The sequence below is a fragment of the Taudactylus pleione genome, unplaced genomic scaffold (assembly GCF_031769625.1).
Source record: "Taudactylus pleione unplaced genomic scaffold, aTauple2 ptg000130l, whole genome shotgun sequence".
Taxonomy (NCBI): domain Eukaryota; kingdom Metazoa; phylum Chordata; class Amphibia; order Anura; family Myobatrachidae; genus Taudactylus; species Taudactylus pleione.
This window is the reverse complement of record NW_028284532.1, coordinates 8,113,165-8,131,209: the sequence shown is the minus strand read 5'-3', so window position 1 is coordinate 8,131,209 and position 18,045 is coordinate 8,113,165. Positions and strand designations below refer to the sequence as shown.

At 45.5% G+C, this 18,045-nt stretch overlaps 1 protein-coding gene across 2 annotated transcripts in view; it reads left to right on the top strand.

Annotated features, from left to right (window-relative positions):
- Positions 1-18,045, top strand: part of NEMP1 (nuclear envelope integral membrane protein 1) — a 69,838-nt gene that overhangs the window by 22,116 nt on the left and 29,677 nt on the right. For both annotated transcript variants that reach the window (XM_088473201.1, XM_088473200.1), the window contains exons 5-7: positions 3,103-3,196; positions 4,559-4,673; positions 5,334-5,559. In XM_088473201.1, coding sequence (XP_088329327.1) covers positions 3,103-3,196; positions 4,559-4,673; positions 5,334-5,559 — 435 coding nt within the window. The remainder of the gene's footprint in view (positions 1-3,102; positions 3,197-4,558; positions 4,674-5,333; positions 5,560-18,045) is intronic.

Genomic DNA, 18,045 nt, shown 5'->3' with positions numbered 1-18,045 from the left:
GGAGGCTCACTGGACCTGAAAAATTCAGATGACGGGGTGACTGTGGTAACACTGAGACCTTCATAAACCCTTTGTGCAAGACAGTGACCATAAAAATGGCGCAGTGTGACTTCAGCAAAAGCTTTTGTATGTCTTATCATGTAGTAAAATCTATATATTGGGATGTACCAATTTAAAGTATGCGGTAAAACATTAGAAAACTGACGTTATTAAGGGTTACCGAAATACATATCTATCCCCATATGTATTAAAGATATCTGCTATGGACTGATGGCACAGTGAGCCCCATAGATTTCTATGGAGCAGCAATGTGCCCATATGTATCATGCTCTGGAAAGCTTAACTTTGTGGAGCCAGTGCCCAATAGGCTGTGCCATATATAGATGTTTCCACAAGAAGCCCCAAGATGGGGATCCTAAGGATTCCTCTCATCCCGTGCGGCTTCCGCATGCACATTAGGTCTCCCGGGTCCTAAGAGCTGTTACGGCAGGAAAGTATTAATGCATGTTGGTCTAAAACAAAAAAAAAAAAAACCTGCTGGTATGCATGCAAATAGGGGTGGGATGTATCCCAGATTTAAATAATAAATTCACCAAGAACCGTATTTTCTGTAGTGATCTGGGTGCTGTTTTCGGGACCAGGCACAGACTGTAACCTAAACCTTTTGTTTGGCTATCTTGTCCCCCTCTACGTCCCACCGTGTCTCAGTTTCTTATGTTGTGCCCAAGGAGTGGGCACTGTGTTGTGTTGTAAGAAGTATTTATTTAGTATTTGTTTCTTGCAATATTTTTTTTTTTCCTTTAAACACTTCTGTGATTACAGCTGTGAATACTGTTGGAGGTAGGTAGGTTGGAGCACATATCTGTGCCCCGCACGCTGCACATTTTCCTGGTGCTCCTGGAGAAAAGTTCCACGGGACGCATTGTACGGGTGGCCGGAGACCTGAGACCACATCGCACTGGTCATGGGTTCCATGGTTGGAATCTTCATGAAGTCCCATCTCTCAATGCAATTGAGGCTGGACTTGCTGCAGATCTCTTCACTGGAATTGTTTCTTCTGTGAACAGGAATATTGGCAGCAGCCAGGCTGGGACTTGGGGGAGGAGCTATCCACCTTCAGCTTGTGTGTCAGCTAAAGAGTGCCAAGTCATCCCTCCTCCATCACTAAAGCACCATGTTCGTGTAGAGTGGCCATAAGTAAGGTTGCAAAACCCCTCTGGTTGAAGGTGGTGATGCGCTCCATCGCGGAACTCATCCAGGACCGCTCAGACCATCCACTTTCCTGTGAGTGACCCCTTCTGTAGTCACTCTGTTGGACTTGAATCCCATGTTACCACCTCCTACCTTCTAGGTCCCTCTGCTTTAACTTCTGGATGATTCCCGGTGATGAGTCAATACTCTCTCTCCCCACCCCCATTGCTCAGCTGGCTAAGACCACCACTATCCCCATTCCTAATGTGTTGTCCTTAAAGGAAATCTCTGCTAGGAAATGCGAGGAGATTGTTATATCAATCTCAATGGCTGTGGAACATTTCTTAAGCTCCTTCTGGTGGCTGCCTGAGCCATCAGGGCAGCATAGAGGTGGGCTGCGTGGCTGAGTGAGAGGGGTTGCAGTCAGGTTTCCTGTCATGGTTTCCCAGACCAGATTTGTTGCCTGTGGTGGACATGACCAGAGATGTGTTGACCTACATGGATATCACTATCCTGGATGCTGTGCTCAACGTGTCCTGTATTTCAGCTTTGGCTATCTAGGCCAGCAGTACCCTCTGTATAAAATGTTGCTAGGAGGACGCAGAATCCAAATGATGTTGGGTGCTTTACGCTTTGCTATTTCCGTTCTCTTCATGTTTGGTCTGGATAGCCTTATTGCTGATACTACGCGATGTAAGAGTACTTTACTTCAGGTTAAGTGTACCAAACCTAGGGTAAAACAATATATTGTTAATCCTTCCATGTGTCTGTGAGGACAAGGGGATTTCATTCAAGAGCTTATTCCATGGCTCCTGTGAGGCTCACCAGAGTGGTAGACAGTCTGTAACCAGCTGCAGCTGACTCGAGATGTTGAAACAGAATGGTTGAGTGATCAACTTTTGAAATAATAATCAAACTATACAATAAGGGGTTAGCAGGGTAAAAAATATATTTGCTTTTGAGGGGTCTAATTAACCCTGGACTACTTCAGCGGTGAGGTTAGCGAAAAGCATCTACCTAGCTAGCCCCATTCATTTGAGTAGGTGGTTGACTGCACAGGTCTGTCGTAGTCAAATATGGAGTTGGAGAAATTATTTGCTTGTCTTGTCTCCACTGATGAAGCCTACAAACCACTCCATGTGTTAAGTTATAGGGCTGTTAGAGAGAACATTTTTGTTCTAATGCATCACAGACTTCTTGATAGTGCCAAAGCAGTCAGTGCTGTCCTTTCACCACCAAACTCCTCATCCACTACCTCATGTCAACTTTTATTTTTTGTTGTACAGAGAGACCAGCAGGAAAACAAATACGTGAAATGTAAGGGGAGGTTAAATAAAGTGGTATGGAAGCTGGTTTGTGCTGTAATGATGATGACCCTTTTATAGAGGCACTATTTCTATCATAAGTGATTATTAGGGGCACATTTATAAGCGGGTTGTCGCAATTAAAGTGCCCAGCGCTATTCAATTAAAGACCTGCTAGCAGCCAACATTTAACACTGATTTCTGCCTGCACCTCCAGAGGGTCTTGGCAGATTTCAGTTGCGTCGGGGCTTTTCTGGTATAGATCGTGGTGGGTCTCTAATTGGATAGCGGGTACTTTACCTGGGAGAAGAGACTGTGAGACAATTTCCAGGATCCAACAAGAAATGTTGGCACATTATAGTAAGCACTTACTGATTTGTAGTAAGCTTTGTATAATACTTGACCGAAAAGGCTGTGCAAGTGTTTCCAGGTTAGGATTATTCTACCTTAAATGGTGACATTTTTTACACTTATTCCGGTATCTGCTGTGGAGACTTGAAATACAAAATGGAATTGCCATGTAGGGGAATACATGATGATATATGTTGACAGTCTTCGGCACTTTCACTATCTTGAGGCTTAGCGTTTTTGTATTTGTATCCTACAGAAGTCAGCTCTTCTACTACTGCACAGGTATGAGTGTGGGAATGATCGCATCAATGCTGATACTGGTGTTCATGGTCTCCAAGCTGCTGCCCAAGGTACGTTTTGTTAAGCCCTTTTTGTCAAGAAGAGTAATTGAACTGTTAAATTAATTTAAACTGTGAAGACTAATGCGGCACTGTAAGGAACCACAGAATAGCTTTTGTTTTACACTTTTACAACAGTGGTTTACCCCACTTAAGCCACCATAGCTGCTTTGCAGAGTGTTGGAACCACAATATTTTTAAATATTATAAGCTGTATACCATTAGATGATTCATGTAATGCGATAAATGCTTTTGAGATCGACTATTAGGCTGGTAGTATGAAAGCCCCAGTATTTATACTATTAAATCTCTGAGAAGGGGAAGGCTGGGCAAGATGTTACAGAGGCAAGTTATTACAATGGAGTAGATGTATTATAGTGGCACTTAACGTGCCACTAAATCGCTTCCTGCTTCGCCTATTTACCGAGGCGAAGCAGGAAGCACTACCGATGAGATGTATAAACATCTCATTGGCCGGAGCGGGGGAACGATAACTTCCCGCACCCCACCCACCACCCCCCCTCCGGCCTTACCCGCTGGAGACCGCAGCACATCAGCATAGTGCTGATGCGCTGTGTCTTAGTCCCGGCCGGCTCCACTGAGCGTGCGCGGGATCTTGCACGTATCGCGAGTTTCCCGCGTGCAGCCTGGAGCCGACAGCCACCGCAGCAGGGACAGCGCTGTCCATGCTGTGGGGATAGAGCAGCGCCAGGCTGTAGCTGTCAATAGCAGCGGGACGAACGGTCAGCCGATCTGACCGTTCATACATGGCCCCGGCTATTGGCGCTGCTATCTTGTAGATAGCAGCGCCGATAATGACAGGGGCGCATAGCACCTCTGTCATTTGCCGCCCAACCTCCCGCTCATACATCGGGGAGAAGCGGTATCAGCGCACATAACGTGCGCTGATACCGCTTCATGGCTTCTTACATTTACCCCAATGAATCTAAAACCACGCCCATGTTGTGCTGCGGCTCGTGTGCTGGGAAGAAGTTTGAGCATTAGTCAGTGCCCAGCGAAACGATGCTAACACAGACGTGTTTATGTAATAGGTACCTAAACAAACTCAGTTTCTTGCATTAAGATCTTATATAGATTATTTTATCATTGGCAATTTGCCCCAACCCTGTAACAACTTACACCTGTTGAGGGCAGATTGTTACGATTATTTTTGTTTCAAAAACATGTTTTTCATTGTTAATAATAATTATTGGATGTAACTTGTACTCCATATAAATAGAAGAAAGAACATTGTTTTATTTGTAAATGTTTTGGATTGGTTGTCATTGAGGAGTTTTGAGATATTTGAATTTCTGTATTTTTGTAACAACTAGACCCGCCTTTCCCTCATATGTTTTTCCTTTTCGGTTACAGAAAAGTCCAATCTATGTGTTACTGGTTGGAGGTTGGTCATTCTCACTTTACCTGATCCAGCTTGTAGTTAAAAACTTCCAGGGGATCTGCACTGAATATTGGCAATACCTGTTAGGTATGTGAGTGGCACCTTTTCTGACTGTGTTTACAGTGTACATAATGTAACTTTTTTTACATTTTATTTTAGTATAATTTTGACAAAGTCCTTTTAATTTATCACATATAAAGCCAACAACATGAAACCAAAGTAAGTTTATTTGGTTCCCTACAGAAAGTATAGAAAGCGTTTACTATGCTGTACAAATTTTATTTTTTATTCTTTTTTGTAATGTGGTAATTTAATGTGTCAATCATATTTTTGAGATTTGTTAAGTGGGCCTCCACACATGCAGATATGTTTAGGCAATCAGATTATTCTTATAGAACTGGTAAAATCTGACCAATCAGAACTGAACATTTGCTCAGATGGCAGAAGCAGAAAGTTCTCTCGTTACTTCTCAGTCTGGTTGTTCATCTCAATCCATTTGAGTTTCCATATTAGTTAATTTTATATTGCTGAAAAGTTAGTCTTAATGGAGAACCAAACTGGTCTAGCACAAATACGGGTTTATTTGATGTGTGCACTGAATCTCTAGATTCCCTCTATTTGGCAGCTTCTAATGTAGCCAAAGTGGTTGTGACATTTCTCCAGAGATCGAAATCATTATTATTTCTTACTACAAGTCATTTCAATGAATGTAACATTTTCTGGTTTACTTTTTCCCCTGTGTCTTAGGTTACCTGGCCATTGTTGGATTTTTCAGCTTTGCTGTATGTTATAAATATGGCCCTCTGGAAAATGAGCGGAGTATCAATCTATTGAACTGGACTCTACAACTGAGTGGTCTGCTGCTGATGTATCTTGGCATCCAAGTGCGTTACGTAGGCCTGACTATAATTGTGGTTGCATTTAGTACAAAACAAATTGAATATCCGGTGCAGTGGATACACCGCCTTTACAGGTGAATATATTTTGGATAAATATGTAAAGTAAATCATCTAAAATGATTGAAGGTGGTGGAAGTGTCTGTTGTCAAATAAGAGTGATTATAACTTGGTTTTACTTATTAAAAATGCATTTTAACGTTTCCCATTTATCTTGTCTGATGAGTGGCATTTGGGAAACTAGTGCAGCTCATGGAATCGTGGAATTTATTTTGTTATCTCAAAAAAAGAAATGTGCTAAAAACAAACTTAGCTTACCTCCTCTCACGCTGCCTTCAAGATTTAGGCAGCAGTTAAGTTGAGATTACAGTATTAAAATGTAATTCTTTATACAGTTGTAGTAGAAAGCAAAACCACACAAATTTCCTTAACCTTTTTCAGTTGTTTATCTAGAAACTTTTTAAAAACACCCCAGTAACACTGCGCAAAAATTTACTGTGAGTAGACAACAGTTTCACTGCAAATATAGTGCACAGTTTTAGCCACATATATAATTTTTTTGGACAACTAGCAGCACTACAGTGCAACACTGGGAAAAACAAAAACTACAAACTTGGTTACAAATATTCCGTAATTTAAATAAATAAATAAATGTGCTGTAAATGCACTACCTGATCTGCACATTTTATTTCTGCAATGGTTCCTTAAATGCCTCTTTTTGTATGTGGATGGTGAACTTAACAGTTTGGTCTTTATTGTTTGAAGTTACTCGGTGAAATATCTTTTATCCTAGCGGCAATGTGTATTCTGTAGCAGTTCTATCTGAATTTCCATTGCTCACATTGTATACTCTACTTAATGAAAAATCACTATGGCAGTCCACTGTCAGCAACAGTTAAGTCCTTAGTTATTGTTGAAGTTTTGTATGTTATCTATTTAAGTTTCATGTTTCTAAATAAATGCTTATTACATGAAGTGTTTTTACATTTTTATTTTTTAGTTCTTTTTAATTCTTCTGCTCTAATAACTTTGTTCCCATGTATTGGTGTCATTTAAGAAAAACGGCAACAGGTCAATGTGAGAAGTACACAGGAACTGAATGATTTGGTACTTGAACATACAGTAGTCCTCAATGTAAGCACTATGCTAAAGTCCAGGAGCCACCTGCCAGTTAAATATTGTATGGCGGTGATGTCACTGATTTTATGGGGTATCTGTAGACGAGGTCCAGAACAGTGTTTTTTTTTTTTTTTTTTTCCTGTCGCCTAGATGACAAGATCCAGTGTAGCCTGGATCTAGTAGCAGTTTGCATAGAAGATGCTGTTATGCGAGTACTAGTGTTAGTGTACCGGAGAGGTCATTCAGATCCTTACTTTTGATGTAAATGTCTTGCCAAATTAAAAAACTGTTTGAATATTATTTTTAAATAAAAAATATTAATGATTTAATTTTCATCTGCATGGCAGCCATTCTCTGATTGGTTACCGCATTAGACAGCTGAGTAGAGCAATAGTGACAGCCAGCCACCACAGAATATTTTAGGTGACAGTGTTTTAAAATATATGTAAAATGGATTCTCACATCTCAAGTTCAATTTGTACAAGATAGAATTCAATTATTCCAATAATACCATGTTCTGTCCTCTAGTGGAACTTTTAGTCATTACAGAGCAGTATACAGGCTATGGGCGGTATTCAGTTTGTTTCGCACCCGTGATAAGGTTCTGCCTGCCGGACTTTTCGCCTACATCGCGTCTTTGGCCACAGAAACTTATCTTGCGCGTCCCCGCTATTTGCTGTCTTCAATTCCAAAAGACTGAAGCGGCGACACGCGCAGTCAGAACAGGTGGAAAGTGGTGTCAGAATCTGGGAGATCAGCCTGAACTCATACTCTTTCTCCCCCCCCCCCCCCCCCCTCCCCAAGAAAAAAAAAAGGCTGCAGAAATGTAGTAGTGCCCGATTGGCCCTAATAAAACTGTGTGGGGTACTTTAAATTGGTGCAATAGCCTCTAATTAGCATCTTTGCACAAGTGGTGAAGAATGGTATAAAGCAGTATTTTTAAGAAAAAATAAGTAGTCCTGGCAAATTTGGGGTGCCTGAAAAAGGGGTGCTAGCATATTTTAAAGTCGCTAAAGTGAACTTTTGAAAAACGCACCTGTTGCAAACACCTGCAATCCCAAAAACACCTTACCCATACTTGCATACCCCCAATAAGTCTATTTCGCTACTTTTTATGCTTGTACCCCCACTTTTTTGGGGTGGTCCTTTTTTGGGGATTTTTTTGACGCTGTTAGCCTTTTTTGAGAGGTTTCCCCACCTTTGCACCCTGCTATTCAGAGGAGAATCCTTTTTCGCCTATTACATTGTAGTGTTCCCTCTAGCTCCGGCGGGAGGCAGGGCGCCGGATCTAGAGAGGGCATGCCCGTGTGCGCGCCTTCAGCGCGCGCGCGCGCGACCGAGAAGGGGGCGTGGTCATCGGAAAAGGGGGCGTGTCTATAAGACGCGTCCCCTTTTCGTCACTCTTGGGGGCGTGCCCGGCACTTACGGACACGCCGGGCAGCCCCCAAGCCCTGCAGACAGGGAGACTAGATGCCGGGCGCATGCGCCCGGCGTCTATTCTCCGGCGGTGACAGGGTCACCGCATGTTTCTCCACCCGCGGGACACTGCGTCCCGCTGGTGAGAACGGCTCCCGCAGGCTGTGAGGGCAGGGCGCTTTTTGCCCTCCAGAAGGAGGGCAGGGTGCTTTTTGCCCTCCAGAAGGAGGGCAGGGCGCCGCGCCCCGCCAAAACAGCCTAGCGGGAACGCTGACATTGCATTGACTTTCCGTGTACGCGAAAAGTATTTGGAATTGAATACAGAGATGTTTCCGACTGGCAAAAAGTCGCAATCAGCTATACTTTTTGGCGGACCTCTGCTTTTCACTTCTAATTGAATGCGACCCTATACTGGAAAAGTAGCAATACTGTATCTCCTGTCCCTGTGATATCGTAGCATCCCAAGCTTTTCTTAGTTGATAGAACAAACATGAAGGGGCTTCCGAACAGTTCTTTGAGTCCACTCAATCAATTTGTATATGAAAGTAATTTCCTCATGGAATCCGTATAATCCATTCTCCATGCAGTAGAGAAATGAGACTTCATTGCTTTAATGTCACAAACTCACGGGCGGATAGTGGATGCTACCCGTATTCAGGGAATTGGCTAGACCTATTCCTGAGGCGCAGAGTCTAATGTGCCGACGGTTTTCACCAGGGACCCTCGCAAGAAGGTATGGACTTGGCTGCGGCCGACACACAGGTCGCGGCCCTCAGGTTAGGTTTCCCTATACAGGTGCTGGCACTTAGTCGGTATACAGGAGACTTGAGCGTAGTCGACTTAGCCGGGTCAAAACCAAACGGATGAAGCGGTACCAGGGAGCAGACGTAAACGGGTCACAGGGAATAGCCGAGGTCAGAACCAGATATCAACGTAGAACCAGGGGTCAGGTAGATTCAGAGTCACAAAACACGCCAAGGATCAGAACCAATAATCAGGATATGCACAGGAACGCTGGAGTATGGTAATGGAGCCTATACTCTGGCACTGGAGTGCTCCCAGGAACTTCCTTTTATAGGTCAGAGTTCAACTAGCCCCAATCAGCGCTTCCCTACTTTGGTGCCTGTCCCTTTAAATGCTTTAACAGAGCGGCGCGCGCGCGCTTCTAAGGATGCCGCGGCCGCCTGCACACAGCTGCCGGGGGAGAAGAGGAGCAGCTGACAGCGGGTGTCGGGGATCTCCCGCCCGCTGTCGCACACCAAACCGGATTCCAGCGTCGCCGGAACAGGTAGGAGTAACCTGTATTCGGCGGCGTTGTGACATTTAATAGATCTCCACATTCCCATTGTTGCTCAACATACTAAATTTCTCAACTTTTTCATGCTGGGATACAATTTCCAATAGATGTCTTTCATTTGGACTATCCACTTATCCGAAGACATTTACCAAAGTTCTAATAGTACGTATGGCCATTCTTCGTATGGCCATTCTTAGACTATACCAGGACTCCTTGCTTCCTTATATGGATGCCCTTTCTTTAATATGAACATGTTTATAGAGACAGAGCAGCCCAGGTTATGAATTTCTTACAGGAACATGTTTGGAAAAGACACCGTATCTTTGGTGCGGAAGATCCATCTGAATACAGGCATGTTTACATGTATGCACAGCTCTGCAGAGCCCGCAGTTCTGTGGAATCGCCTTAGTGAACTTGGTCTACATGAGAACGTCGCAGCACAATTAAACCTTCAGTCGCAAGTGGAGATGTAACTAAAATGTGTGTAACTTTGCATCGCCTGTACTGCAGCAGAATTCGCTTGGTTCCAGAGCGTGCAAAGTGCTAAAACAACAAAGATAAGCTCCACATATGGAATTGTGATCAACTCTGCATCAGCACCTTAGTGTGTTTCTGGACACCAGATTGGCATCACATAAACTTATTCTTCCAGTCGGTAAAAAGATCTAGGCCTAATAATAAGGTGGTGTTTCTGGCAGCAGTCACATCTTCCCGTTGAGTGGAAGAACTACATACACTATGGTGTGGGGAGAGCTTATTATTTTTATTTTATTTTATTTTACCATCTCTATTGACAACGCTGCATTTCTTACCCAAGGGGGTTTCTACTTTTCAAATCAATCCTGAAATTATACAGCCTTCTCTTTCTCTTTTTACAACCATTAGCCATAACATTTTAATCAACTGCTTAATATTATATTGGACACTTCGTGCCACCATTACAGCTCTGACCCGTTGAGGCAAGGGCTCCATAAAACCTCCTGATGGTGTCCTCCGGTATCTGATACCATGGCATTAGCAGCAGAACCCTTAAGTCCTGTAAATTGCAAGATGGGGCCTCCATGTCGCAGACTTTTTTTTTCCAACACATCCCACAGATGCTCAATCAGATTGAGATTTGGGGGCCAAGTCAACACATGTTCGTCAAACCATTCCTGAACAATTTTTGTGACAGGATGCATTATCCTGCTGAAAGAGGCCACTGCCATCAGGGAACACAGTGCTATGAAGGGGTGTACTTGGTCTGCAACAATCTTTAGGTAGGTGGTACGTGCCAACGTAACATCCACATTAATACCAGGACCCAAGGTATTCCAGCAGAACATTGCCCAGAGTATCACACTGTCTTCACTGATTTGCCTTCTTCCCATAGTGCATCCTGGTGACATCTCTTCCCCAGGTAAATGACGTGCATTCAACCGGCCGTCCACATTATGCAAAAGAGAACTTGATTTCTCAGACCAGGCCACCTTCTTCCAAAGCTCTATGTACAAGTACTGATGCTCACTTGCCTATGTAGACGTTTTTAACGGTCAGCATGGGCACTGTGAACATACTGCCGCTACACAGACCCATACGCAGTGAGCTGCGATACACTGTGTGTTCTGACACCTTTCTATCAAGCCAGCATTATCTAATTCAGCAATTTTTGCTACTGTAGCTCTTTTTTTTGGGATGGGACCAGACTGGCAAGCCTCTGCTCCCCACGCACATCAATGAGCCTTGTGCGCCCATGACCCTTTTGCAGATTTACCAGTTGTCCACTTTTGGTAGGTACTAATCGCTGCATACTGGGAACACCCCACAAGACCTGCCATTTTGGTGATGCTCTGAACAAGTCATTTAGACATCACAATTAAGTCCTTGTCAAAGTCATTTAGTTCCTTAGTCTTGCCCATTTATACTGCTTCCAACACCTCAAATTCAAGAACTGACTGTTCACCTGCTGCCTAATATATCCCACCCCTTGACGGGTGCCATTGTAACGAGATAATCACTTCTTCTGTCAGTGGTTTTATTGTTATGGCTGATCGGTGTATATAACTTTGATCTGGTCATTGCAATTACCATGTAACTGTCCAGAACAAAAGAAATCAGAAAAACACTAACTTTTTGGTCTTCCTGTTTAACCTTCTCAAGGTTGATGAAGGATGAAGGCTTACAAATTGAATGGACCTAATGCTGGGTACATACTGGCCGACATATCTGTGTTCAGACGATATGTCTGTTAACGACGTTCAGATATATGGCTTTGGTTGTGCAGCACAGCTGATGACATCTATATCTGCACATCGTGCTGTGTGTAAGGGCAGTCAGCCGATCGCCTGTACACTTGCTGCATGTAAATACCCACCCAGTTGTAACGTCAGGCAGGACACATCGGGCCAACGATTGGTAAGTGTGTACCCAGCTTTAGGTTCCAGAAGTAACAAGAGCTGTGGCAACCTCCTGGGCATACAGGGCTCAGTATTCGGACTTTGATTTGTGCAGGCTGACCATTATTTCATACTTTAATCAGACTTTTTCTTCTGAATGTTAGAACTTCTGAGGATGCTCCATTTTAAAGGATTATCCTTCAAGCTATTTTTCAATGCAAAGTATTTTTGTTACAATTATTTGCTCCTGTACTGTTTACTATAAGTAGTCCACACTATGTTTCATGTATTCCTTCAGTACATCCCATTTGTGAATGGATGCCATGGTGTTTAAAAAGTAAATGATTAAATTTATCACTGTTTTTTCTTCTTCAGGGTCCATAGGCTCCACAGGGAGACCTTGGGGGTGTAGGTGATGGGAACCAATCCGGGCACAACGCAGTTAAAGCTTTCAGCTCCCAGGATGCATTGGGTCCACTCTCCCTATACCCCGAGCCAGAGGCACCTCAGTTTCGTTGGTGCACGGCCGTAGTTGGGTCACCATTTTGCAGGGGGCTGTTCATCAGCCCCTAAACTTTTATTTTACAAAGACTAGAGCGCACAGCAGCAGACTGTCCGTAGGATGTCTGCGCTGCCGATCCATCACCTCTCCGCTGCAGCGACGCCAGTACTGATCTGGGGATCTCGGCGGCCGTTTCGGGGGTCAGCGCTAGCCAGGGACCCTGGAGAGGGCCCAGACTGCACCTGGACATCAGGGGACAGGTAAGGCGGGTCGCCGCGTGTAATGGCAGTCGATACCTCCAGTCTCAGGGACATATTGGTGTGGGAAACCAACGTCTCAGGGGTTAATAACCGGCCAGGGGAGACTGCTTCCCCTTTTAAGCAGCTCCTCCCCTCAGCGCGCCTTTCCACTGTGGTCTGGCTTCCCTGAGCTGCTCTCCTCCTCTGGACATGCCCCCTCTGAGGTCTCCAGCAGCCATTTTCTATGTGCAGTCGTAGTTTTCCCAGGACAGCGTGTGGTTCGGTCCCCCTGCATACCTCTCCCCCGGGTTAGCGTATAGCTCTATTCCTACCAGACACTGCGTCTGTGTAGTTGAGTATAGTGCTGCTTTGTAGCGTCTTTCCTGCATTGTATGTGACTTGTGCTAGCGCTAGCTATCTGTGTCTTTTTTCTATCTGTCAGCTTATGGCTCTTCTCTCAAGAGGCCCCAATACAGGTGTCGGGGTGGTTCATACCCGACTATACACTGGGTAGGTAGGTAGGTAGGTGTGTGTATGTATATCTATCTATCTATCTATCTATCTATATATATATATATATATATATATATATATATATAATAATTTTACAATCTTTGTGAGGTCTGTCACATACTGTTGTGTACTGCACTGTGCCATATTTAGGCAACAGGTTCCTGCAGCTTACCCAAGCATAAGGCAGGACCAGTATATGGCTCCGTGTTAGTGTTTTTACATACTCGTGGTTACTTTGTACTCAGACATGTCTGCAGGGTAAATGACGCACAATATGATACTGACACGGGCAATGAACACATTCCTGTACCCATGCCGCTCTGGATGCTAGTCTACTGACATCTAGGGTCTCGGCTGCGACCGTGTCTGCTCGCATTTCCCTGTCGCTATGCTATTAAAGCACTGTTGCCAATTCTAAGAAAGGCCTGGTGGCCTTACCCTTATATTGGGAGATTTTGTTTGGTCCAGACTTGGACAAGATTGTGGACATGTTGGCCAAATTCAAATCTGCATTTCTGCCCTCCGCATCTGCTCCTGCAAAGTCTCGAAGCTCCTCCTTTCGGTCCTTTCATAGCCAAGTATAATCCAAAGGGTAGTCCTTCCCTAGGCAGTCCGCTGCCAAGAAGACGGCCAAGCCTAAGAAACAGGCCTGGAGCACAAACCGGAAGATAGACCTGCAGCCTGACGGGGCGGGCCTCCCTCTGGGGGACCCCAGAGTGGGAGGCCGACTTCTTCAGCTCGACCAGTGCTGGTGTCAAACCACCAAGGATTCTTGGGTAAGAGAAGTGGTCTCTCAGGGGTACGCCCTCTCATTCCTTCGAAGGCCTCCCCACCAATTTTTCTGCACGGGGCCTCCTTCCGACAAGACCAAGGCCTTGTACCAGTTCCGCCTCTCAACGAGGGACTGGATATTATTCTACTCTTTCTGGTTCAGAAACTGAATGAGTCCCATCGGCCTATTCTCAACCTCAAATCTCTGAACAAGTTCCTCAGGGTACCCAGGTTCAGGATGGAAACCTTACGATCCATCATACTGGCTATGGAACCTGGGGATTACATGGTATCACTGGACATTCAGGATGTATATCTACATGTTCCCATAATGCTTTCTCTACGGTTTGCTATACTGCAACGACACTTCCAATTTTGGGCGCTGCTCTTTGGCCTATCCACGGCTCCAAGGGTATTTACCAAAATGATGACTGTCATGGCAGCCCACCTGCGGAGTCCGGCTCCTTCTATATCTGGACGACTACCTCTTGTTGGCAAGTTGTCCAGAAGTACTTCACTACCATCTGCAACTGACAGTTGTTTGTCTACAAGCACACGGGTGGTTAATCAATTGGAAAAAGTCCTCCCTAATTCCCTCAGAGGATGGTTCTTTTTGGGAGCCCTTCTGGACTCTCACCAGCAGAGAATCTTTCTAACTCCAGAAAAGAAAGATCTCCACACTGCAGCTGCGAGTACGTAGATGTCTCCACAGTCGCCGGGTGTCAGTCCACTCGGCGATCCATGGTGTCCACATTCGACATGGTGGAATATGCTTGGTTCCATTCCAGGCCCATGGGCTGATCCTCTCCACGTGGAACAGTTTACCCCACCGGAACAGAGCTAAGACGATAGTACTCTCTCCGGAGGTGCGTCTGTCCCTCTCTTGGTGGCTACAGGCATCTCATCTAACCAAGGGTCGCCCCTTTTGGATCCCGGACTGGATACTCCTAACAACGGATGCCTGTCTCCGGGGATGGGGCGCAGTGACCAGTCCACGCTCTTTTAATGGCTGGTGGACAACGGTAGAGGCATACCTGCCCATCAACATATTGGAACTTCGGGCTGTGTACAGGGCCCTCATGATGACAAAGCACATTCTTCACCGAAAGCCTGTGCAGGTTCAGTCCGACAACGCCACCACAGTGGCTTACATCAACCATCAAGGAGGCACTTGAAGTCGGGCAGCAATGTCAGAAGTGTCACGCGTTCTGTCGTGGCAGAATCTCCTCTACCGGCTATATCGGCAGTTTAATATACAGTCGTAGGGGGACACTATTGGGCGCTCCTAAATTTCAGCAGCCTGGTTCTCCTAATGGTTTTTGACCCCTCAAAAACAAAGTGAACAAATCAAGTATTATATTTTAGGTGAGAACTTGGCGCATAAAATTGTACTCATCTGGTAAATTAAACAGGATATAAAGTATATTTTATATTGTTCTATATTGCAGCAATACTTCCCTAGAGAGGTTTTTTCACAGTACTCCTTCTTTGAACATTCCTCTTTACGTCCTTCAGGACGGGGAGTCTTCAATATACATGTGAAAACAATATATAGGAAATGGGAGAAAAAAAAAAACTCCCAATCGTGTGATACAGTATAACAAAATTTATTTCACACAGAAAATGGGTAAATGTTATCCTTTAAAAATAATCAACTCAAAGTAAAGTGATATAGGAGTGCAAGCTATGCCAGAAGTCCAGATTTCAGACGCTTGTAGATGTTAATCTTGTGGATCAAGGTGTCCGGACATTCCCCGACCCAGCATCTGTAAACGTGGTCCCTGGAATCAATTCACAACTCCAGCTTACAGCTCCTTTCCACTGCCAACCTGTTTCGAGCTCTGGCTCTTCCTCAAGGCTTTTATGCATTTGTTGTAGGGAGCAGCGAGAGTTCGGAGTTCAGTGAAGATGTGTACTCTGTCCTGGACAGGTGAGGCGCTTAGCTGATGGGCTGCACAGATTGTGATCACTTTGTCTCCATTCTAATCTCCACTCTCTGGACACAGAAGGTACTTATATCTGTAGTGTTCATTCCGGGATTTCACAATTGGAAAGCTGACTTCCTCAGCCATCACGACGTGCATCCAGGGGAATGGTCTCTTCACCAAGAGGTGTTTCAACTCCTAGTGGACATATGGGCTCTCCCAGAGGTGAATCTCATGGCCTCCTGACACAATCACAAGTTTCCAGTGTACGGGTCCAGAACAAGAGATGCCGAAGCAAGCCTGGTAAAATGGACCTTCCGTTTTGCGTACCTATTTCCTCCAGTCTCCCTGCTTCCTCTAGTTCTTCAGAAGTTCAAGCAAGACGGAGGCACTGTCCTGCTGGTGGCTCCAGCTTGGCCCAGACGTCATTGGTGCTCAGATCTTCGGAGTCTCTCCATCGACACTCCGTTTCTGCTGCCTCAACGTCCCGACCTGTTGTCTCAGGGTCCTTGCCTTTACCCGGACCTGGATCTTCTGTCTTTTGACGGCGTGGCTCTTCAGACATCCCTCCTAAGTTCTCTAGCTCTGTCATCAACACGATGCTTAGAGCGCGTAAACCTGCCTCCGCCGGGATCTACCACAGAGTGTGGCATACATATTTCCAGTGGTTTCGTACAAGAGATTACGACCCTCAGGTGTTTTGAATTTCCAGAATACTGGCATTCCAGTATTCCAGAATACTGGCATTCCTTCAAGCTGGATTGGACCTACGCCTGGCCTCGTCGAAAGTGCATGTCTCTGCACTGTCAGTGTGGTTCCAACATAGAATTGCTCTGCTTCCGGATATCCACACCTTCCTCCAGATTCAAACTCCCTATGTTCCCACAGTGGCTCCTTGGGATTTGGCAGTAGTTCTTAGGGTCCTCCATTTGAACCACTAGATTCAGTGGAACTTAAGTGGTTAACAGCTAGGACTCTTTTTCTTCTGACTATTGCATCTGCCAGAAAGGTGTCAGAATTGGGAGCTCTCTCCTGTCGTCCTCCTTTTCTGGTATTTCACCGGGACAGGGCGGTTCTTCGTACTCGCGCTGCGTTCCTTCCTAAGGTTGTTTCTAGTTTCCATATTAATCAGGATATTATAGTATCGTCTTTTCTATCACCAGAACTCTCGGCAGGTGAGGCCTCATTGGGTGTGGTCCGCGCCCTCAGGATTTATGTGGACCATACCAGTACTGTTCGGAAATCAGACTCCTTGTTTGTGCTCTATGGATTTCACAAGAAGGGATGGCCAGCCAATAAACAAACATTGGCTAGATGGCTTTGCATGACTATCTCAGAAGCTTGCATGCAGGCAGTCCTGCATGTTCCGACTTCTGTTAAGGCTCATTCTACTCGGTCTGTGGGTCCCTCGTGGGCAGCTCGCCATGGCGCCTCGGCTGTACAGCTTTGTAAGGCGGCCACGTGGTCTTCTGTGCAGACCTTTCTAAGGTTCTATGCATTTGATACCTTGTCCTCTCAGCGCAGGAGCGTCCCCACCCTTTAAAGGACTGCTAGTGTTCCGCTAGGCTGTTTTAGTGGGCCGCACCATGCCTGATTTCTGCCTCCACCCGCGGGTCGCTGTGTCCCGCGGGTGGTCAAAACGATGGCGCAGCGGTCACAGCCGGTGAATGGACGCGGCATCCATTCACAGTGACTGCAGAGCTTGGGGGCTGCCCGGTATGTCCGTTAGTGCCGGGAACGCCCCCAGGAGTGACAAAAAGGGGACGCGTCATACAGACACGCCCCTTTTCTTTGGCCACGCCCCCTTTTCGGACGCTGCACGCAAAAGTACCCTAACTCTGGGTCCGGCGCCCTACCTCCCGCCGGACCTAGCCGAACACAGGACTGCTTTGGGACATCCCCAAGGTCTCCCTGTGGAGCCTATGGACCCTGAATAAGAAAATGAGTTATGGTAAGAGCTTTCCTTTAACGCTTTCTTCGAAGTTCATAGGGTCCACAGGACACCCGCCCGAACGCACCTGACTTCACATGGACTATGTTTCTGGTAACCAACTGAGGTGCCTCTGGCTCGGGGGCGGCGTATAGGGAGAGTGGATCCAAATCTTCCTGGGAGCTGAAAGCTTTTAACTGCGTGGTGCCCGGAGTGGTTCCCATCACCTACACCCCAAGGTCTCCCTGTGGACCCTATGGACTTCGAAGAAAGAGATTTAACAAAGGTAAGTTCTTACCATAACTCTTATTTTCCATTATGCCTACCAGAGATGATGAAGCCGTTAATCTTAACAGAAACCGAACTGAATAGGCGCAGTTAGTTAATATGCAATTGGCATGCATTGTTATGATGGGTTCCAAGGTAGTAATCTATACTACTCTGGTGAGAAATACTAATAAAACAAGTGAACAAAC